General features: G+C 39.2%; 1 protein-coding gene across 1 annotated transcript in view; it reads right to left on the bottom strand.

Annotated features, from left to right (window-relative positions):
* The window catches only part of rab6a (RAB6A, member RAS oncogene family), a gene marked incomplete at its 5' end in the record, with an annotated part of 30,589 nt that extends 6,159 nt beyond the window's left edge, over positions 1–24,430 (bottom strand). The window contains 4 exons of the mRNA XM_048597901.1: positions 8,663–8,756; positions 11,075–11,186; positions 20,905–21,010; positions 24,371–24,430. Coding sequence (XP_048453858.1) covers positions 8,663–8,756; positions 11,075–11,186; positions 20,905–21,010; positions 24,371–24,430 — 372 coding nt within the window. The remainder of the gene's footprint in view (positions 1–8,662; positions 8,757–11,074; positions 11,187–20,904; positions 21,011–24,370) is intronic.
* Positions 24,431–25,000: the final 570 nt, after the last annotated feature.

Below are 25,000 nucleotides of genomic sequence, written 5' to 3'. Positions count from 1 at the left end.
ATGTAGTAATACAGCATAAAACAAATTTCACCAGTTACACTGTAGGACAGAGTATACAGAAAGAAACAAATGGAGCATGTAAAAAAAACAAACACACTAAAATATAATGACGTTCACCTAAATGCAGAATGACAAACGTCAGCAAGAAAATATGAGTTTAGACTTTTTTTTTCCAGGACAATTTTGTATAGCAGTACATTCAAGAGTCAACCAGGGAGCAGGCTATCCTCAACCTGGTAATGTGCAATGAAACTGAATTAATCAATACATCATAAAAGGTGCCTCACGTGATCATATAATAGAATTTGAAATTCTGTTCGAGTCAATGACTAGTATTTTATAGTATTTTAAATCTAAATAAAAGCTAACTATGAGGGCATGAAAGCACAGCTCATTAAGGTGAACTGGGAAACTTTCATAAGGGAATTGGATCAGTAACTAAAAACAGAGAACACACAGGGCTGCATGGAACAAAGAAGTGGATGAATGGGACAAGTGAGTTGTTCTTACAGAGTAACACAGACACAATGCGTCTAAGGTTCTCCTTATAATGCTATAAACAAACTTTTATATTTTAAACTATCTGAAGACGTGCCCAAAAGGAAATGGTACAACAGGAGCTCATAGAAGAATAAAACAATTTGTCCATTTTTGAGATAGCAAAATCACAGCAGCAGTTGGACATCAAGATCTTGAAAGCAAAAACGGAATGTGATTACAACGTGGACAATTACTTCAGTGAATTGGGAAAGATTAGTTCAGGAATCTGAAACGTACACTTCATAAAATCAGAGGCAAACAGAGCATCTGACTCAATGAGCCTGATCCACAAAATTAATTTACTTTGATAGAATAACATTTGTCTGACTTTGTAGAGTATTTGTAAAAACTACCTGCTCAGTCATACCCCTTAAATTGATCTGACTGCAAATCTGAAGTCCAAATTATCAGTGTTCCAAGGAATATTCCATAATTAAGTTTCTTTAAAAGGTGAGAGACTGGAAGTGACAGGACCCAAAATGATACAAGCTTTTCCTCCAGAAGTTGAACACAACATCTGAATATTAACAATTCCAAACTTGAGAACCAACTGAAAAGTCAACCCTTATTCCCAACTCAATTGTTCAAAAGTTTGACGCTTTAACCCTAGTTGTATGAGATTGCGAACAGATTTAACTTCAAAATCAGAAAATGAAGCAAGTGCTCTTGATCAAGGAGAAACAAATCAAATAAGAAACGCAATAAACGTTAAAAAGAAATACTGTTCAGACTTGCCAACTTCAAACAGCTTTATGCAGAAATATTCCAACTGCAAGTTAAGGAAAGTTTCAAGCAGAACATCTACATAGTTAGCATACTATTTTAGAGTACAATGGATGGAGTATTGAACTCAACCTGAAGGATCCTCATGACCAAATGTTTCATCATCATTGGGCTTTAATATTTAACACACATGCTATCAAACAATGAGTTGCAACCTTCAGTTTTGCAATGTCGATGATAACTTGATTACATCCCTAAAGTACCTGCCTATAGCCACTACACGAAAACTACTTCATGTAGCTGATCATGAAGTAAAATGTCTTCATACCCATTACAGTAAGATAACGTTTTTGTCCTGTGCTGGCTTTTGACTAATGATATTAACGAGATGCATTAAAACCTAATTCACACTTCCTGCTTTGCATGGATTTAGTAAATTCTTTTTCCTATTAAAACTAATTACATGGAATGATGAATATGGTGATTTTCCATGTAGAACACCAACGTATCATACCTAAAAAGGTAATATGCTTAACATGTACAAGTACAGAATTGTAGATAAAGTGCATGCATCAGGTCAATGAAATATGGTTTCAGAGCTCTAACTAGGTGTCAAACACAGCAGATCACAGACTTAATAACAGTTCAAATAAGATCAAGCACAATTGTAAATTAAAGCAGTTTAGCTCATACAAACTGAAAAAAGAAGGATCAAAGCAAACATAAGTCCCTTAGAAAATGAATCTCGGGTGACAATTTCAGGAAACAAGGAAATGGCAGACGAGTTACAGATATTTTGCAGTCTTTAAAGCAGAAGAACCTAAAGAATACGGGGGAGGAATTAAGTACTGTCACTAAAGTACTATTAAACAAACAAATGTGGCTAAACGCAGATAAGCCCCCCTGGACCTGATGGCTTGCATTCTAAGAGGTAGCTACAGAGCTGCCGGATGCATTGGTTATAACTTTCCAAAAATCACCGTTCTGGAGAATTACCAGGTGATTTGCAAATTGCAAATGTGACACACCCATTCAAAAATGGGAGACAGACAAAATGTAACTATAGGCCAATGAGCCTAACATCTATTGTTGGAATGTATTGGAATCAATTAAGAAAATTGGAAAATGACAATGTAATCAAGCAGAGTCAGCATAGCTTCATAAAAAGGAAAGCATAGCTGAGCTCCTTGAGGAAGTCATAACCACAGTGCACAGAGAAGAGTCAGTAGATATATTGCTTTCAGACTTTCAGGTGGTGTTTGTAAAGGCACCTCATAATAAGTTAAGCCACAAGATAATAGCCCATGTTGTCAGTTGTGGTATATTCACATGGATAGAGAATTGGCTCATGGGCAGGAAGGAGAGAGTGGGGATAAGGGGATTTTTTGAGGTTGGTGACTAGTTGGGTTCCATAGGAATCAGTGCTGCGACTGCAACTGATTAAAAATATGTAAACATGACTTGGAGGAAGTGAATGCACTGTAGCCAAATTTGCAGGTGACACCAAAATAGGTGGAAAGGCAGGTTGAGAGGGATACAAACAGTTTACAGAAAGATATTGATGAGTTAGTAGGTGGGCAAAAAGTTAGTGGTGGTGTATAATATGGGAAAAGGCAAAGTTGTTCATTTTGGAAGGGTGAACAAAAGAACAGAATGTTATTTAAATGGGGAAAAACTGCAACACAGAGGTACTTGTGCATGAAATACAAAGCTAGCAAACAGGAGACAGCAAAGCAAGTGTTGGCTCTTATTTCAGAGGGACTGGAGAATAACAACAGGGAAGTCTTAATGTAACCGTACAAGGTGCTGGTGAGACCACACCTGGAGTTCCAGGGGTTGTTTTTATCCCCTTATTTAAGGAAAGATATTATTTCATTGGAGACAGTTCAAAGAAGGTGCACTAGGATGATCTCTGATATGGAAGGAGAGTATTATGAGCAAAAGTTAAACAGGTCTATTCACTCCCCTATTCACGAGAGTTTAGATGAATGAGAGCTAATCTCATCGAAACATACAAGATTATTAAGGGCTTGACAAGATCAATGCCAGGAGGATGGTCCCCCGCCCCACTCCGTGGAGAGTCTAGGACCAGAACAAAAGTCTCAGAATAAAAGGGCACCAATTTAAGACTGAGATGGAGGAGGAATTTAATCTCTCAGAGGTTTGCATGTGTTTGGAGCTCCTTGCTGCAGAAAGTTGAGGGCAGAATCCTTGTGTATATTTAAGGCTGACGAGGATAGACTCTTGATCAGTAGGGGAATCAAACGGGAAAGGGGAGGATTATGGATATAACAAGTGTCAGAATAACCATTACCCTACTGAATGGCAGAGCATGTTCCAGGGCCTTGCTCCCATTTCTTATGGTCTTATTAATTTAAAATAAAATAAATCCAGTTAAGTTTAATACCAAATTGAAATCTCAAGTCCCTGTTAAGTAGCCTCAACACAACCACCACTCTTCCTAGGGTAGACACCATTGGACGGAACTGAATTTGCCATTTGCACTCAACAGAATCATGTTCAAGCATGTGACACATTCAAGAGACAGGCTATAAACTGAAGGACACCACAAAATTGAGCCCTCCAAATGTGCTTTCGTGCTGGAATAAATACATTGCAAACCGTTCAATCAATTTCTGGCTAACCACATGAAGAGGTGATACTCTATAGCAAGACTATTTATTAGCTTGAATCTTACTGCCGAATGATCTGCAGTAACAATCTGTATTGCTTTTATACATGTCTTCTTGGGAACTACAGACAGATGTTCATCAGTAACAGATCACCAAAATTGCTACAAAATCTTTAACCTGGGAGTAAGAACCTGGTGGAAGTTGTAGAAAGATTTCCTATTCCAGATCAACAACTGTTGAAACCTACAAACCAGTTGACCTGGTTCAGTAACCTGCACTTTTGAAAGATTGATTTACTTCTGGATTTGTTTACTTGTAGACAATTCAAATTTACTTTCTACTTAAAGATTTTAAGGTTGGACCTTGCCATTGCTAAGGCCAAACACAACATGCCACAGTGGAAATGTAATTCATAATGGTGCCTAAATACTATCAAATTTACCTGGCCCTATCCTTTCTTTCTACTTCAAACATCAGCACTTGGGTTTTACATTTATTCCAACTACCTGGATATGCCAGGTTGACCTTTCACAGCACAGCAGCATGTGCTTAAGTATTTAATTCAGAACAATGAAAATGTAGCTACACAAATTATTCATTTCTATCATACTTTTCCTTATGATTTTGTCTTTCATTTCTGTGCCTTTTAGAACTGTGGACTGAAGTGAGTTTTTTTGAAAAAAGGGATTTACAAGGATGGCTGCATCTTTTGAAAGCAAATAATTTGATACATATTGTGAACTCTGTTTGCGTAGCTGTGGGTTTCAGCAATGTGTGGATGAACAAGCAGCTGACGGGTTGCTTACATGTGAGGCAGATTAATTTGTGGACTAAGGACTAGTTATCAATGACAAAGGTCCCCTGCCCATCCAAAAACTGTGAAATTGGCCATCAAGTAGCTGAACAGCATAGGCAATGAACAGGAGACAGAAAAGCTGTCAGACTAGAAGATAAACCAGTCAGTCTGCAACAGCCAAAACCTCCCTCTCATTTTTCTTCAGTAAGAAGAAAAACTGAAGAAAACCAGTCTCAGTCCTTTAGCAGGTGTTGCAAGTTGTGACTTTGAATGGGATAGGTCGTAAGTGAACCAGGCATCCTGTGCCTCTTGCAAACCAGTGAAAGCAGTCAGAAAAAGGAAGACTGAGGAGAAACCTTCAGTGCAGCAAGAACCAACAGATCTTGTAAGCAAAGACTACAAAACTGTTCTTCCAGTTTTCTTTTCTACACTGTTTTACATTCATTTGCTTAAGAGGGAGTTTATACGAGGCTGTATTTTAACCTTCATTGCTGCTGCATGACTGGTTGGACCCAAGGGTCTGTTTCTGTGCTGTATGACTCACTTCCTCCCAACAGCATTGAGGGTCTACCTATAGCTCACAGACTACAGCAGTTAAGACAGCACCTCACCCCACCTTCTCAAGGGCAACTAGGAATGGAGAATAAATGCTGGTCCAGCCAGCAATGCCCACATCCCATGGGTGAATTAAAAACAAATGTAAAGTTTACTTAAGTTAGAATCATAGAATCCCTAGAGTATGGAAAAAGACCAATTGGCCCAAGTCCATACCAATTATCCGAAAAGTATCCCACTCCCAGACACACCCCTGCATGTCCCATGGACAATCTACCTAACCCAGACACTATGGGCAATTTACCATGGCCAAACCACCTAACCTGCACAGCTTTGGACTGCGGGAGGAAACCCACGTAGACACAGGGAGAATGTACAAAATCCACACAGACAGTCTCCCCAGGGTGGAATTGAACCTGGCTCCCTGGTGCTGTGAGGCAGCAGTGCTAACCGCTAAGCCACCGTGCTGCCCCATGTTAACTAGAGTCTAACCGCGTGCAATAAATAGTAATTCTTAAGTATGAAAATCTGGACCATGTTTTCTATCAACTTGGGTCCGAAAATCAGTTAGTTTGGGGATTCTGCACACTTCTTTTTAAAAATAAACTTTAACTTATAACTACTCTAGTAATAACAGGGCTTCATTTCCAACACCAGTTCAGTGAGTTGTGCCACTTTCAAATTAATTTGAGGATTCCTTTTTAACAAGTTTGTACTTTAGATACAATATGGCTGTATTAATTGATTTAAATGTATTCAATTTAGGTTATTAGGAAAAAAATTAGGAAAATGAGATTTGCCTGCATGGGTTACTTAAGAAAATGCACAAGGAACAAATTGATGCAGTCAAGTGGATTCGTTCTACATAACAGGAGGCAAACAAAAAGGTAAACATCTACAGTTCCTCACATGATGAACTGTAGCCTCAGGCAGATTATCTTAAGGGAAAGAAAAAAACCACACAACAGGAATCAATTGTGACAAGAAAGACACTGAGTTTGTCAAAAGATAGAAGCAACTTCCTCAGACATTCCCCTTATGTACAACTGCTAATTAACCCACAAAACATTCATTGGCGTTTTTAAATTTGAATTTTCATTCCTTCACATCAGGACCTATATCAACAAATCTTCGTTATTATTACATCAGAGCACCACACCCCTCACCACACACAATCCTTGTGATGTCACACCTTTAGCATCACATCACTCTTTGAAGCCTGTGCCTTCAGCGCAGTGACAGATAAGCATGTTTGCTTATTTCCTTTGCAGCTACATCCCAAAGGAGCCAGGTAAAGACAAGCCAGGGCTGCAGAGTTTGGTGGTGGTGGCATTCCTTGAGATCCAGAGTGTTTTCACAATTTTACTGCTTTAGAAGTCTGCACTTACCAAGTTCTTTATCTGCTGGGTACAGCCTTAAATACAAGTATGGGTAATCAGTCAAGTTTACACATTGACAGGTGTCAGCAGAACTCAATGTGGCTGCCCCCAAAGCCTATGCAGACAAACCACAATTTCTGGATTCAAGCAGGAGTAGGCAGCCCATATTTTGTGTGTTGTCAATATGGCCCTCAATAGTGGCAACATTCTTAGCATTCACCATCAGACTTGTTAAATCTGGGCCAGAATTTTTAAAGACTTGCACAACCAACCAGGCACACTCTTCCCCTGCTTACAGTAACTCACTCCGAAGGAGACTCTTTAGTTCTGTTAAATGGCAGGCAAGGATTATCAAACTCGGTGAAAATATTCCTCCCAATTAATGTAAAGTAGTAATCAACAAAATTCAAAGAAAGACACTGCATAATCTGAATTTGCTTGTTTATTCAAAATCCAAGCTAAAAATACTTTGCAGCCCACAGAATTAGTACCCACTAAATCATGAGAAGGCTAAAGAGACAGCAAGCTCTGCTGCAAGAACAGTGCATCAAAAATTCTAGAGCAGGAATAAGTTTTTGATACAGTTGCCCTGATAAGCAATAAATAACAGGCAAAATAAAATTCAATAAAACTATATATACGGTATTAGGCAAAGAAGAGGACTACTTAAAATATATAGAGGGTTTCATAAAGCAAGAAAGAATTAAAAAGCAGAATTTCCATCAAATGCAGGCTTGTTTATTTAATCCAGAACGCTAAAGTCAAAAGCTTAAAAGAACAATCATATGCAATACATTAAAAAAACACAAGTCCCGCAATGTAATAAAAGCAAAGAAATGGTTAATTATTGAAAATGTTGCAAAACGAATGGATCAAACCTTTAATCAAGAATCCGAAAATGAAATTCTGAAGATTACAGAAGCAGCCAATCTAAAGCTGTGCAGCATTGTCTGGAGCCAAAATGCTTCAGGATAATTTGAGTTTCAAACAACTTGACTAAACGGCAATCTCAGTAAATGATGCGGGTTCCTGAAATTCCAGCACATTTCAAAAAACTAACTGGACATCTGTCTGATCAGCTGGATTACTAATTTTGGATTTAAATCCTAACTGAACAGGCACAAGGCTTTTATTTCTTCACATGGGATCCTGCAATTATTTGTTAGAAGACAAGGTAACAAAACACCATTAACCAATGGACATTATAACCTATCTTTGCATGGCTTTCCATAAATTAGACATTCAAGTTTAAGCTGTCTGTTCACCTGTTATTTGCCTGGACAAAAGGCAAGACAACTAAAACAAACTGTAAAACAAAGCACAATGCACATCGACATTTCAACACAGCAGACTTTGTTTGGGGAACAGGCTGCATTATACAAGATAAAATTTTAAAAATCTATAGTGCAGCAAAAAGAAAAATTCCCCTTGGAAATTCATTGTTGCTTGTGCACAAAATATTCACCAGGAGATAGCATTCACTGACATTGCTGAGGGACAAAGCAAACAGTACTGTACTTGTTCCAGCTTGTACAGCAGTGGGCAGGGACCTTAAAATTGCTTATGCATAAAACAAGTAATATGAGCATATCATTCTATGAAAGGCCAGTCTTCAACTCATTTGATATCACACTCAAAGGTATTTTGCACCTTTGGGGCCAAGGTGCAATATTATGCAGACAGCTAAACATGCCTAATTGTCAAATTAGTTACCCCTGATTCAGAAAGGTGAAGAAAGAAAAAAAAACTCCATGTTCCTGCTGCTATTGAGAAAATTGCAGAGGCCCACAATTTTTCTTTTGGGGAAGTGGGGTGAATGCGTCCTGCAATGTACTCTTATTATAAAACAAAGAACTGTGAATGCTGGACTTCTGAAACAAAATCAAATTGTGGGCAAAACTCAGCAAATCTGGCAGCACCTGTGGGAAAACAGCTCTGATGAAAAATCGCCAGACTCAATGTTAACTCTGCTTTCTTCCCACAGATGCTGCCAGACCTCGAGTTTTGCCAGTCGTGTACTCTTATTGCTCACTTACCTGTTTTACGTTGTAGCCAGCTTTAGCACTAGTTTCAATAAACATTACATTCAGTTCTTTGGCTTTTCTTTCTCCTTCCTCAATTGCAACTTGCCTGCAGCAGATAATAGAACTTACATTAAATTTTCAAATGTAGCAGGTGAGAGTTGGAAACATGAATCAGATATTGAATGCAAACTTTAGGGAACAGATTACGTAAAGCCAATGGTCGAGTGATAACCCCAAATTAAAGGCCAATTTTTTTGATTATAGGTAATTCTTCCTTAATATAGTAGCTTCAAATTAAATGGACAAGCACATAGAAAGCTACGTGAAAAATCCAAAATCATAGAATATACACAGATCCTACGGAAAATAATACTGCTCCTAGTACACAGCAGGGTAGTAAGTTTCTGGTCAAAACAAGAAATCCTCAGTGATTTGTTCAAAAACACAAGAACCAAAGGGCAAATCTAAAATTGACAAAATATATGTGGCATGATGTTATAAGAATTATGTTCTTTCTTACACTCCAAAATGCTTTTATGCCGATGCTATTGGACAAAAACGATGAATAGGTTATTCTGCAAATTATTTTCGCACAAGGTAAAAATACAGCCCAATTTTAGTGCCCAACCTAGTAATAAATAGAATGAATTAATTATCGCCACAACCACAATATCCTGGTGTGGAACTATCAGCATGTCTTCACAGTTCGGTCAAAGTCCTGAAATTCCTCACTTAACAGCTCTGCCCATATGGACTGCAGTGGTTCAAGATCGGTTCACTACCATGTTCTCAACAGCAAGGATAGGCACTAAATGCTGCCTTAGACTTTAACATCCACATTCCAAAAATTAAAGTTTATAGAATAATTTTGTAAACAGCGATATTGTTATAAAATTTTACAGATAAGTCAAACATCCATGAACCCTTTCATGTACCCTTCTACACTATTCATTTTCTCCAAGGAGTCAAAAAAAAAATCAGAAAGCTTTGTGGATTGAATGCTTACTAGGTCATAAAAATCATTCTTAGAATTCCATTCCTTATCCGAATTAGGGAATAGCTCCAATTTGGTATTCATCCCTATCACAAAGTCAATATTTTCGAGGACAAACAAGAATTGGCTTCATTATGAACTAACCAGCCAGTATAAATTGCCCTTCATCAACTGCACAAGCAAATAATGGTTACAATCCAAATATGCTGAAAAAAGTCCAGTATCCCGAAAGTATCTGGAATTCTGAGTATTTTGTTTCAAGGTACAGTACACAAGAGCTAGAGGTAATGATCCTATACAAGACAATGATGTCACAGCAATGCATGAAGCACTGGGGTCTCCCATTATATACTTGAGTAAAAATGCATTCAATTGGAAGTTGCATTGTGGGAGAAAAACTTAATAGTTTGCAAAAGGTAGACATGGAAAATAAATGACAGAAGTATTTAAAATAACAAAAGGACTGCACAATCAGGTACAAACTGGTTTCATAGTCGACTTCAGAACAACAGTGTAGGAGGAAGTTGTCTTGTCACAAGAGGCCGGGGAAACACTTTCTGGCTTATTGGCTACAGCTAAAACTGCGACTAGGAAATTTCCAAGAGCTGCTTCATGTCACAGTAGCTTTGCTGGAAGCTAGTCAAAAAACGCATTTGCATGTGTATTCCCATGTACATCTGGAGGACATGAAGAAATGACTGAGGAATATCTAGGCTAATAAACAATATTCAACATTAGATCAGAAAGGTGAAAAAAAATGGGTTGAAAGTAATGTGGAAACATGGTGCAGAAACTAACAGGCAAACATTGACTGGTCTGGCATTTTACTATCATTTCCAAAGGAACCAATTCATATTCATTATGAATTCACTACCTTTGGGTCTGTAAACAAATTAGGGAAAATCATCCACTTACAAAAAGACAGGCAGACAACTGTTCACCAGACAAGGATGAAGGAAACCAATGTAAAAAGGAAAACGCTGTGGGAGCTGGAGATTTGAAATAGAAACGAAGTGTTAGAGAAACTCGGCAGGTCTGGCAGCATCTGTGAAAAGAGAAACAGTTAATGTTTTGAGTAGTTAACTACTTAACTAATGTTGAAACATTAACCAAGTTTCTCTCTCCATAGACGCTGCCAGACCAGATGTGCTTCCCCAACACTTTGTTTCTATTTGCTGGAGATGAAGGCTGCTTGGGTTTAAACAGTGGTAATTTTCTGAAGAAGGGTCTAGACCCGAAACATCAGCTTTCCTGCTCCTCTGATGCTGCTTGGCCTGCTGTGTTCATCCAGCTCTACACCTTGTTATCTCAGTAATTAGCCAAGTCATCTTTGTACAAGTACATACAGAATGTTAACAAAAGGTGGAGGATAGTATGTGAAAGATAACTGACTACTTCCTTGCAGTGGAGGTTTCACAAAGAAATCTTACCTTTTATCAGCGAGATCTGTCTTATTTCCCACTAACATTATGATAACATCACTTCCTCTCTCTGTTCGAACATCATCGATCCATTTAGTGGTTTGTTGGAAGGAGTTTACATCTTTTGTTTTAAAAAAGAAAGAGTATTAGGTGCAAATCCACCCCAGCAATACAAGCAAAGTTAGGTGCTTTTAAAATGTGTCCCATGTGACAAATGTAGACCAAAAAAAACAAGAAATTAAAATAGATGACTAATTTCTCCTGTTTTCTAATATCACAATGATCAGGTATAAGATGGACGATCAGGGAAGATACTTGGGGAAAAATCCAACCTACTTCCCTCAGCTGGTTTCACAGAAAAGAAACACCAAATGCCAACAAGCAAGGTGATGGAAGAATTATGTAAATGAATATTCTTACATGAAATCTTTTCACACTAACTCATTACATCAGGAACTGTTGCTAACACACTTAAGAGGAATGTGTATAAAGTTCAACATTAACATAAAACATAAGATCCTTGTCCTCTTCAAAAACAGAGTAGCTTGAAGTGTTTGACTTTAAAGGCACAACTAATTAACTTAATAAAGTAAACCACAAATGAATGAAACAAACGTTTCCTTGCACAAAATAGGAAGAGACCCAGACTGCACTCTCAACACAATTGTCGATATTTTTGATTACACATATTTCTGAATTATTACTATCAATTTGGACTGGCTCACTAGACAGAATGCAATTGGTGCTGAAAGAAAGTTTCATTTTAGATCATACGGTGGGCAAGTAACTGCTCCCAGATAATTATACTAAACTGATACCCTCAGAACAGAATTGAACCCTCTTCATAAATGCCTGATTACCTTCAGCCTTGCTCGATTTTTCTTCTAATTAGAAATCTGCTTTAGTTTCTTTCAACATTAGAGATTGAGATTCCCTTTTCCTGTACAAGGCAAAGCTTATGGAAATGTTCTATCACTATCCTACTTTTACCTTTGATTTAATTTCAATTTCCATATACAAAACAGGATGCTGCACATTATACCTAAAAGAAATATAGTTGGGGTATTATCCCTGTAATAGGCAACTTATCTAGGACTGCCAAATAAGCAGCTCCTTTGGAGATCAAGATATTCAAAATCACGAGGTGTGTTAAAGAGCTATAGAGACTAATCAGCAAAACACTTAAATCAGTGGCATAAAGTTAAAATCACCAAAATGACAATGAGAAGGTTCAAAAGGAATAAATCTTTTGATAGGACTTTTCCTATGTTGGAAGTGTATGAGAAATAATGCTGGGTGTAAAATCCATTAGATTTTAAAAAGAAAGTAAATAGACATTTGAAATTATGAAAACAAACAAAATGGGATATGGACAACGATTGGCTTGTACATGGAGCCAGCCAAATTGCTTTGGTATGTCTTACAAATTTCTATTAATTTAGGACTTCCAGTCTAGGAGTCAGATTTTCTTGCCTTTGCTTCATAACGAGTCATATAAAGCTTTGTTTGTCAATGAGCACCATTTACTTCTTTCAACATTATATCTCGGTGCCATACATCCATCAGCTAAATGATGCAAGAATTAGAAATTAAAAATACAGCTCCAGTTTCAAATAGGGAGCAACTCACCTCCTGACTCCCCAAATCTTGTCCATCATCTACAAAGCACAAGCCAGGAGTGTGATGGAATATTCCCCACTTGCGTGGATTGGTGCAGCTCTAACAACACAAAAAGCTTGACACCATCCAGAATAAAGCAGCCCACTTAACTGGCATCACTTCCCTCCCCCATTCTTGCTCAGTAACAGCAATGTGCACCATCTACAAGATGCACTGCAGAAATTCAAAGATCCTCAGACAGCACCTTCCAGAACATTGCCATCTACAAAGACAAAGGCAACAGATACACGGGAACACCACCACTTGAGTGTTTCTTTCCAAGCCACTCCCCATTCTGACTTGGAAATAAAACACCTCTCCTTCACTGTTACTCATTCAAAATCCTGGAATTTCCTCCCTCGAGTACGTGGACTGCGGTAATTCAAGGAAGCAGATCACCACCACCTTCTCAAGGGCAACTAGGGGCAAGCAATAAACTCTTGACAGCCAGCGACATCCATGTCCCACCAGTGACTAAAAACTACAGCTGCTAAAGACACATCTGCACAAGAGTGGAAGGCAAAGAGATACTGGGGGAAAGAGTACAAGCTCAACATGTTCCCTTTAGGGTGAAATTTAGGAGCAAGAGAACCGTGGATATCTATGAATATTGAGGATTGGATAAAAAGGGAAAGACAGGTGTACAAGTAGAAAGGGAGCAAATCAATGGAGGCCAAAGAGCATAGAAAGTGCACGAGGAACTCAAGAAAGCAATTAGGAGAGCAAAGAGGAGACACAAAAACATATTGGTGGGCAAAATTAGGAAAAATTCTAAGATATTCTACAAACATATAAAAGGGGAGAGAATAACCAGGTAAGAGTAAGGCCCTTTAGGGACCATGGGGGAAATCTGTACGTGGAGCCAGGGAACATTGGAGAAGTGTTAAACGAATACTTTGCATTTGTCTTCATTTGGCGGGGGGGGGAGGGCGTTGGTGGTGGTGGTGGTGGTCAGAGTTACTGAATTTGGGGAAAACGATTGTGATGTTCTCAAGCAGCATGACATAAGCAGCGAGGTGGTTTTGGAGATTTTGGCCAGCTTAAAATGGATAAATTCGTGGGTCTAGATGACCTGTTTCCTGCAGCAGCCTGGGTTAATTTTTCAAGAAGGGTAGACCAGGGAACCTCATGTCAATGCTATGGAAACTACTGGAGAAAATTCTGAAGGAGAAAATCCATTTCCATTTAGAGGCAAGGTTTGATCAGGGATAGTAAGCACAATTTTGTCAGAGGAAGGTCATGCCTAACAAATCTGGTTGAAGTTTTTGAGAAGATTTGTAGCTCGGGCTGTGGACAAGGTTATAGACCTGCTCGCTGAGCGGGTGGGTTTCGGTGCAAATGTTTTGTCACCCCACTAGGTAACATGGTCAGTGCACCTCCGGTGAAGCGTCGGTGTTCTGTCCTGCTGGTTATTTACATGCCTCGGTTCCAACCGAACTCCAAACACATCGAATTAGACCCTTTACACAAACCAGTGAAAAACAGAACTGGAAGTAATACCAACCACCCCAGCAAAGTGAGGCATATAAATATCAAGTAGAACAGAACATCGATGCTTCACCAGAGGTGCAGTGACGATGTTACCTAGTAGGGCGATGAAATATTTGCAACCAAATCCATCGGCTCGGCCAGCAGGTACACAACCTCAAATCTGGTTGAAATTAGCGAGGAGGTGACCAAGTGTGTAAATGAGAATAGTGCAGTTGATGTAGTTTATATGGATTTCAGCAAGGCCTTTGACAAGGTTCCACATGGACACTGATAAAGGTGGTAAAAGCATATGGGGTCCAGGGTAACTTGGCAGGTTGAATTCAAAATTGTCATAGTGGCAGGAGACACTAGGATGGTGGTAGAAAGTTGTTTGCGTGATTGGAGGTTAGTGTCCAATGGCATTCAACAGTGATCAGTGCTGGGTCCCCTGTTGCTTGTGGTCGATAAGAATGCGCATGTGTTTGTGTATGTGGTGATGGTGAGAAAGGTGGTCTTAGGTTACAGAGGACACACAGATCAGTCAGATAGACAGATGAAACTTAACCCTGCTAAGTGAGAGGTGATGTGCTTTGGAAGAAATAACATGGAGTACTTAATGAATGGCAGAACACTAGGAAGCTCAGTGGAATTTGGGGTGCTTGTCCAATGAACCCAAAAAAGGTGGAAAGCAGGTAAATAGGGTAGTTAAAATGGCAAATTGTCTTGAGTAATATAGGCAAGTGACCATAGATAAGAACAGGGACGTTATGTTGGAGCTGTACAGAACTTTGGTTAGTCCACAACTGGAGTACTGCGTGTAGTTCTAGTCACCACACCATAGCAAGGATGTGCACTGGAGGAGGTGCAGACGAGATTCATGAGGAAGTTACCTGGAATGCAGAATTTTAGCGAAGGAGAGAGGCAGGATAAGCTCAAGTTGTTTATTTGTAACAGAGAAGTTTTTTTTTGGGGCGGGGGGGGGGAAAAAAAAAAAAAAAAAAAAAGAGTCTGATAGAGGTGTATAACATTATGTGGAGCATGGACACTTTCAATGTGAAAGGCCAGAGATTTAGACGGGACTTGAGGGAAATTATTTTCATCCAGATGGTAGCAGAAATCTGGAATGCATTGCCTGGGAGCGTAGTTGAGGCTGGTAACCTTACGACCTTTAAAAAGTACTTGAATGAGCACTTGAACTAATATAATTTGCAAGGCTCTGGGCCAAGAACTAGAAATTGGGACTAGTACAGATTTAGTATAGTTTTCAATTTATAGACTCAATGGGTCGAAGGGCCTTTCCCATACTGTATGATTGTAATGATAATGCACTTAACCTGTGGATTGGAATAAGAAAGTCCACTAAGCTATTTCCAGCCCTGTAGTTAATTTTTGCCTCAAAATCAAGCAAGAACATTGGGAGATGATGTGAGCAAACCCTCCCTTTCATACGTAGTTTTAAGAATGCTTTTTTTTTTAAATCACCAACTTAATCAAAAAATGTGACAGGTTGAAGTGAACAGGAAATTGCCTCAGTATACCGCTTCATAAAACATAACGCAATGCTTCACAGAGGTCCTAAGTTCAACTGCATTTCTCTGAAGGGCATACTGGAGGGAGTGATGAGCTATCCCAGGATATTTCAGCCCTCGCAGAGATGGTGCATAGCACCAGATTCAAGAAAAGAAAATATCTTTTGATTCAAAACCAGAGGAATTCAGCATGCACATTTTTCTCATTAAACGGACCGTCATTGTTCAACCTTACCTGGATTGCTTCTTCAAAAATATGGTGATAATTCCAATGAATTCATAAGCTACAGGACCACTTTCTTCTGGTCTTGTTACAGTACATTTACTCTTTTCAAGTTCAATTTTCAAAGTAACATTCACATGCACACATGCTTAGTACAATGGCAATACAACTATGTATGAGGCAACATGCAAATTTCACATTTCCCATGGCTCCAGGCCTTAAATGAAAATGGTTGTGTTTCATGTTGACATGTAAATAATTCCACCCCACAAACATTCACACAGGGACTTGAGTGAGTCAACTCTAGCCCTGAGATCAACCAAAGACACGTGATTTGGCTCCACTACTTCGAAAATCAAAACGTCTACACTAAATTCACTGAAGTAACCACAACTCACTTACAATCCAGCACAAAGTTACGAGTATGAGCATCCATGAAAAGCTCTCAATGTTGAAAGGGGTGCTGTAGGGTTGGCTTTAAGGCAAGTTTGAGTTTACACAATTGGTGACATTCACTCACCAATTAAGTGAGAAACATTTTCAAGAAGCTTCGAAGTTCTCCTCAGAGGACATGTTGCTTCTTGACCATAAAATCTGCAGGCAGCTGTGAACACAATCATTGCTATTTCTCTCTCTCTCTCGCTCTCTCATTTTTGTAACATACGGAAATAAAAGTGAGATTGCAAATTTATCCTGCAGGAAGTTAACTCAGGATACTGCCTCCATTTAAAAAAGTTAGCTTTTGCTGCTCAAGTTTCACATAACCTAGGATCACAATTTCATTTTTGAGCTGCAAGTGCATCAACTGATCATGGCAGGAACTATGATGGGCCTGCAAAAGTTTTAAGCACTTGGAAGTTGGGCAACCCAGAATGTGATAAAGGGACTTTTAATTTTTTTTTTTGCAGAGATCCTGAACGAAAGTACACGGGAATGAACATTAGGGGAGATGAGGAACAAGCTCCGCTCTAATGTCCCCTCCCACTTTTGTGCTGCCTGCCAGCTTCACACCATCTAAACCATGAAAAACTGTCACTTGGAAGAGGTACTGGAGGGCTTCTGGTGACCATGTGACAGCATGCTAACAAAAAGGTCAACATCTTATACAGAAAATAAATGTAAATAAAGTGTTAATTGTGTATCAACTGTTAAATTATACTTCTGTGGAGACCATTACCTGGTGCTTTGTTTGAGCACCTATAAAGAGACACTGACAAACCATGGGCTTAGGAAGTACATGCTTTAACATCTCACTCTAAATTACCACAAGATTGAATAAAGATGGCCTTTAGAATCCTTCAAATGGCTTTCTGTAATACAGTACTATGCTGGTTGTAAAGCAGCTTTCACATGGTCAAATTCCACATACAATAAAGGAAGAACATTGATTTTATAGTCAAAGGGTTTACTTTTTATTCTCACCAACTTGAAGATAATCATGTGTTTACATTCCTACCAGGTTTTTCCACTTGTAATTTGGAGCAACATCCCAAAGGGTTTTACAGGAAAGAGCAACAACTTGAAATTGATTTGGACATTGCTCTATAATAGACAAAGCAAGCTAAACTCATTAAAATATGTATTTTCATCTGGTTATGTAAACCTCCTGAGGCTAGGTAATTCAGAACAGCCTGTTGTTGCAACTACACCGATTCCCGTGCAATTCTCTCAATTTCCAACATAACCTGAATCACGACATTAGTTCAGAAAGAAACAAAGATTTTCCTCATTATTTCTATGCTAGCAAGAAGGTGGATAACAAAAAGAAAATTGTAATTCTCTTCAAACTGGAGCATTTTGAATTGTAAATATTCTTCCTAAAATTTTGTTCTCTTAAGCCAAGAGACCACTTTCCACATTCAACCCATCAGATTACTAGCATTCCATGAATACAATATAAACATTAGTAAATATGATTTAGCACCCACATTTTCATGCCATCCTGGCATCTGCAATAATCAAATACAATGAGACTAAAAGCATGCAGATGTTCCAGGCCTTACAAACATCCTTAAATGGAACCGGATACATGGCTTTTCTCAAAATCAGGAATCCAAAGGATTTGCAGAAATCTTTCATAGAAAAATATCCACCGCACTATGTAACTAAGTGAAACTCAGATGAAGCACCAACCAGCTTGATGACCTGACATAATGAAAAATCCAATACTTTTAACAAGAAGTTTGGATTCTTTTTCCAGTCAACAATATCTGCTTTTCCTCATTGCTTGTCGTATGACAAACAGTTGAGGGCTCTGGGTCTGTACTCAAAAGGAGCTTGGAAGGATGAGAGGAGATCTCATTGAAACTTACAGAAAACAAACGCCTGGATAGACTGGACACAGAAGATGTTTCCACTAGTAGGAGAGACGAGAAGTTGACGTATGGCCTCAAAGTGAAGGGATGACCCTTTAGGACTGACAGAAGTAACCTCTTCAGCCAGAGGGTGGTGAATTTGAGAAACTCACTGCCACAGAAGGCTGTGGAGGCCAAATTATTGAGTGCCTTTAAGACAGAGACAGATACTGGTACTTGATTAGTAAGGGGATCAAGGGTTACGTGGAGAAGGCAGGAGAATGGGGTTGAAAAACCTACCAACCATAACTGAATGGTGGAGCAGATCTGATGGGCCAAATGGCCTAATACTAATTACAGGACCATAAAATATAGCAAAGAAATTTAGCAATAAGGGACTACATCCAGCTCGTTATACAGGACCACGATTAAAGCTCCCAAACAAATTGTCCTTCAATGTAAACAGAATTTCAACACATCTATGGGTTTGAAAGGCCTCACTTGAGAATAAAATTTAAATAAAACAAAACACTGAAATTGCGTACTTTCATAAAAATGGTGCACTTTGAGATTTTTATATAAGGTTACTAGCAGGTCAATGCAAAGACATTGACATCAATGAATAAAACACAGAAGTGCTGTAATCCTTCAAAAGTACAGGATATAGACAGGCTAACTAAAGCCAAAGTCTAAATATGAAACCCTCAAACTTGCTCTCACAAAAGCTATAGATCCTGGGTCAGCTGAAATTTTCCAGACAAATCAACAGATTTTTACGAGGCTAGGGTATTAAGAGATAAGAGTATGGATAGATGAATCGTGTTACAGCACAAATCAGACCTCAGATTGGTGGGACAGACTCAAGGAGCTGAAATGGCCTTGTCCCACTTGTCAGTTCTAATGTAACCAGTTTAGCTTGATATTCAGACTAACAACATTGAGATGAGTAACATCCATGCGTCATAAGAACCTAACACATTCCTCAGGCTTCTCACTTTATAAAGGACACAACAACAAACTTTGCACTGAACACTGTGGAATAAGGCAACAGGCATTACTATATCTGTTGACAAGTAATACAAGCACCATAGATATCTTGTGATCAGCATTCAACTAAGGATAGCCAAAATAAACAAATCACTACATGGTCCAAACATGCTGAATTCCTGAGATAAGTGACTGCGCTTGACATTAAGGCTACATTTGACAAAATGTGGTACCAAGACACCCCAAAGCAAAAGCCACTGGGGATCAGAAGATTATTAAAAGGAGAATGGTTGTGGTTGTTACACAGTCCAATCATCTAAGGCTCAGAACATTACTGCAGAGAATTGTCAGGGCAGGGCCTTGGCTGAGCTATTTTTAAACAATATCCACTTTCCAGGAGATCAGAATTGGGATAATTGTTATTGACTGCATGATAATTAAGTTCGATTTAAAATTCTTCAGAAGTTGAAGCAGTCCATGTTCACATGATCAAAACCAGGATAATTCAAGCTTGGCTGATATGTAAATATTAATGCTATAAAAAAAAACTTTAACAAGAGTGAGCAATCACATTCCTGATATTCAATTCTATTTTCATTGCTAATTCTACCACCATCTACTCTTAATGGTCACCATTGACAAGAACTTTGACTGGATCAGCCAGGAAATACCATGGTCACTAGTGCTGCTCTAAGGCTATGTATTCTATGGAAAATGGCTCACTGACTCTGAATCTTCTCCACCTTCTCTAAGATACAAGTCAATAACGTGAAGGGACATTCATCCAGATGGATAAAGCTGCAGTACTCTGCATCATGCAGACACAGCAATTCAACTGATTGATAGTCAGTCACTCACCACCTCAAATATTCCATTCTCTCCATCAGTGCATCATGACTACACTTACTACCTACATGGAGTGTGGCAGGAACTTTCTAAAGTTTTGCAAGAACCTTCCAAATCCAGAACCGTTAAGATCAAGAATAGGCATGTGGGAATGCTATCCTGACTTTACCATAGATTTTTTTGTTCCTTTATTGCCGGTGGGCCTCCCTACCTAACAGCAAATGGTATTTGAGTCATTCAAAAGAAAAATATAAATGCTTAACAAACTAGCAACCCCCATGCCCCAAAAATATTAAGCCAGAGCTTGATAGGATTGACTAGAAAACTGTTCACTTCCAAGATACAAACATATCTTACAGATTTCGGAAGATTTTCTTAAGCAATTGAGTGAAATATACAATATATACAGTTTGAAAAGTTGCTACTACCCATCTACTAGGAAAACGTTAAAAGTTCAAAACATTCAAAAACATTTTGTTTTTACCCAAGATAAAACAAATTACCATGGTCACCAGAAACACAACCAGGTTTTCTTCATAGGCCTGTTGAGGTAGTTATGCTATAATGCACACGACAACAGGGGATGCACATTCCAATTAGAAGCCAATGTTAGAATAGCAAAAGGCCCCACTCACTTGTAATATCATAGACAACAACTGCAACAGTAGAGTCACGAATGTAGCTAGGAATCAAGCTCCTGAACCGCTCCTGACCTGCTGTGTCCCATAACTGCAACCGCACCTAGTCATCAGGCAAACAACAGCAAGAAAAGGGAGGAATAAGAACATCAAGGGCTGCTCCCTTTTGAATATCAAAACTTAATATACCTACTTGTAATATCGTAAACTACTACAGCTGCGGCTGAATCACGGATGTAACTGGGAATAAGGCTACGGAAACGCTCTTGGCCTGCAGTATCCCAGAGCTGAAGCCGTATCTGTAGGATGGGAAAAAAAGTCAAAGAGAACAAAACCAATGGCAAGCACTAAAGCACACAAAGCAAATGAAACTGGAGTGGGGGGAGTGGTGGAGAAGGAGAGCTAATGCAGGAACTAAAAGTCAAAGTATAAACCTAGAGCAAATTGGTGTTAAACCCATAAGTAGCAAAATAGCATGGCATCACATCTCAAGAAATAACTGAGGAAAATTTACAACCTTTCCATTCCATAGATTTGCTATCTGCAATAATATAACCTGCACAAATTTATGCTTTTACATTGGTGTTAATGTGTTGAATACACTATGGAGTGCTGAAATATGGGCTAAGTGCAACTTGCGTAACGGAATGTTGAACTTAAATACTGCCAGCTGCTAGGAATCCTCACTTCAGGAGCCAATAATGCAAAACATTCCACTGGTAGTTACAGGGGAACTGTATAAAATCTTGCCTGGCTGTGTGTCCTTTGATATGGTGCTTTACATTTTTTTAAATAATGCAAGTTCACTTTGCATTTGGAAGAGAGTCTGGATAATGCTCAAAGTTATCCTGCTGACAAAAATTATAATGCTCAAGAATTTAGAGCATAAAGTGGTATACATAAAGAATACATCATTGCGTTTTCTATCCCAGATTTAACTGGAAGCCAAAGATAAAGATCACTAAACAAATCATTTGAGAAGGACGACAAGAACAAAAATGCATTCACTAATGCAAAAGTGGGAACTTTTTTGTTTATTCCTTCATGGGACAAGGGTCAGCATTTATTGCCCATCCCTAAATGTCCTGGAGGAAATCATAAAGACCAGCTTGATTGAATTGCTACAAATCCTTGTGTATGGGAAAAACAAAAAAAAACAAGCAACTGCAAAAGCTGGAAATCAGAAACAAAAGCAAACAGGAAATCAGGTCTGGCAGCATCTGCGGAGAGAAAGCAAAGTTAACGTTTCGGATCCAGTGACTCTTCTTCCCAAATGATTTTAGCTAGCTTTGATGAAGATGGGATGAGCTAAGAACATGGGAGAAGGTACTCAGGCCCTAAAATTACTGAACTCACTATTGAGTCCTGAGGCTGCAGGGACCCCAAGAAGAAGCTAAGATGCTGTTCTTCTACTTTGTGTTGAGTTTTGCTGAAACACTGCACCAAGCCTGCGACTGAGATGTTGTCCAGGGAACACTATGGTGTGTTGAAGGAGCACACAGTAGGAAGGTCGGGGTCATTTTTGTGGACAAAACATAGGTGTTCTGCAAAGTGGTCACCCAGTCTTCATTTTGTCTCCTCAATGGACAGCAGACCACATCATGATCAGCAAGTACAGTAGACTAGATTAAGTCCAGGTAAATCGCTGCTTCATCTAGAAGGTGGTGTGTTTGGTGCCTTGGATAATGGGGTGGGAGAAAGTAAACGGTGATGTGCTGCACCTTCTGCAATTGCATGAGAAGGTGCCGTGGGCTATGGGGTGAAGGAGAAGTAGACAAACGTGTGCTGGATGGAACAGTCCCTGCGAAAGGCTGACGAGGGAGTGGGCAGAATGTGTGTCTGGTGGTGGCATCCCACAGGAGGTGGCAGAAATGGCAGTTAATAGTATTCTGGATATGGATGGTGGTGGGATGGAGCAGTATGGGCCAGGGATAACCTATTGCTGTTGTGGGAGGGAAATGAAGGAGTGAGGGCTAAAGCGCAAGAGATGGGTCAGGTTGAGGGCTCTATCAACTATGGTGGAGGGGAATCATCAATTGAGTAGCCAAGTGGACATATCAGAAGCCCCCTTTCAGACCATCATTGAAACAGATGCGACAGAGATGGAGAAGCTGACAGAATGGAAGAGTCTTTACAAGAAGTAGGGTGTGAAGATGTACAGTCAAGATAACTGGCAGTGAGTTTGTAGTGGATATTGTGGCCAGTATCACCAGATTTGTAAACAGTGACAGGAAAGGAAGGGGAGGAGTCAGGTGGACCGGTGAAGCTGAGAGCAGGGTGGAAATTGGAAGCTACATTGATAACCTTTTCCAATTCAAGATGAGAGAGGGAAGCAACACTGAGCATGTCATCTATATACTGGAGAAAGGTTGAGAGTGGAAGCCAGAGTAGAATTGGAACAAGGAATGTTCCATGTACCCGACAAAGACAGGCATAACTGGGGGCTATGCAAGTACCAATGGTCACACCCTTCACCTGAAGAAAGTGAAAGGAGTTAGAAGGTGAAGTTGTTCAAAGTGAAGACAAACTTGGCCAGGAGGAGAGGGGGACAACAGGGATAGTTCAAGCATCTCTTTCCAGGAAGAAAACAGTCCCGAGACCATCATGATGAGGAATGGACGTGTAAAAGGACTGTACATCCTTGGAGCAGTGGTGGCGGTTGAAGCCCGCAGAATGGAAATTTTTCCATGTAGGAAGTGTTATATATCTTACAAATACTTTTAGACACTTGTATACCAGATAATAAAATACAAATAACTTTGTTTTTAACAGAGTAAACTTTGCTGGCTATTGACAACAGTTGACAGAAGATGTAACTTATGAGAAAACATTCTATGAATAGAGGAGAATCTGAACAAAATTAATAAAGGAATGGAACTTCAGGTCCACCGTCAAAGATGACAGCAGCTTAGAATCTATTGTCCATACAGTATACATATTGCTCATATATTAACAAAACTAAAAACTTATTTTAAGGTATCACAGAGAGGCGAGATGACATACCCTCCTCTCTGGTGACACATCCTGGCAGAGCTTATAAAAGGTTTACAATTTATAAGAGCAGGCATGCTCATTTATTGCAACATTAGAACAAACACTTGAGGCCTGGGGTGACAGAACTCCTGGCTCAAAGACTTACTCTCAGTGCACTAAACCCATCTGATAGCCGTCGGTAATCAATATGGATTTAACAGTATTCCCACACAAGTACTAGAAACAATTGATAAGCTTAGTATGGAGTGACCCAGCTTCTCCCCATTTACCCTAGCGACAGCAGTTTCGATTTCCAACAGCTGCTAATATCTGCGCTCTTCACAGGGAAGAAAGGGTTCCACATGCAAGAGCTACTGGAAAGAAAGAGTGGACTCCAAAATAGATTACAACACAGCTGAGATTAAATGTTAGCCATTAAGCAAGATTAGCTAAAAATAGGACCCCACCTTGATGCAACATTAGAATACGCCACACAGACAAGACAAAGCTTCAGCTCTTATAAGCTTTGCTCATTTCACCACAATGCTATCCCAATATCTTTTTACTAAGTATCTGGACAGAATTTCTAAGTACAGCATTGATCAGTGTCTTCACTTTCCCAACCACTGATCAAATTTGCAAAATTAGTCTTTAAATTTGAAAAGAAATACTTATAGATTACTTACTGTTCGATCTTCCAAATACATAGTTTTTGACAAAAAATCTATTCCAATGGTTGCCTGTAGGATGAAGGTGGTGGGACAGAAGGAATAAAAAGGATCAATTCCAGCAAAATACACAATTAATCAAATTTCAAAAATCATGAAGGCGTGTAATTTCTTTTGATAACGTAACACTCGGACACTCAATACGGTCTTTTATATGAAGATTCTGATCTGTTTACCCTTTCCAAACCAACTTGTTTGGATGAAGTAATCAGCAAATGCACCTATACATTATTAAATCATTTCTGCTCTAGGCCATTCATAGGTGTAGAGAACTCAGTAATAACTAAGTATGGCAAAGTCACCGCTGTCCCACTGGATCGTAGAGCTACTTTCTCACTGGAGAGACACAACTAGTGATGGTTTAACCCAAGGATCATCACACCTCAGACAAGGTTGAAAAGGTGGAATTTTAACAGTAACCTCAGCCAGTGTGGGAATTGACACCATACTGTTGGCATCAGTCTGTATCACAAGCCAACCACACAGTTCCAAACCAAGAGAGTTTCATTGGAAGCCTGCAAATATTGTAACTGAGAAAAATTCAGGCTCTTACTTTTGTGGAAAAGTTCATGTTGACAGATTTGGAAT

Source organism: Rhincodon typus, chromosome 6 (assembly GCF_021869965.1).
Source record: "Rhincodon typus isolate 14 chromosome 6, sRhiTyp1.1, whole genome shotgun sequence".
Lineage (NCBI taxonomy): Eukaryota > Metazoa > Chordata > Chondrichthyes > Orectolobiformes > Rhincodontidae > Rhincodon > Rhincodon typus.
This window is presented reverse-complemented; position numbering and strand designations above follow the sequence as displayed.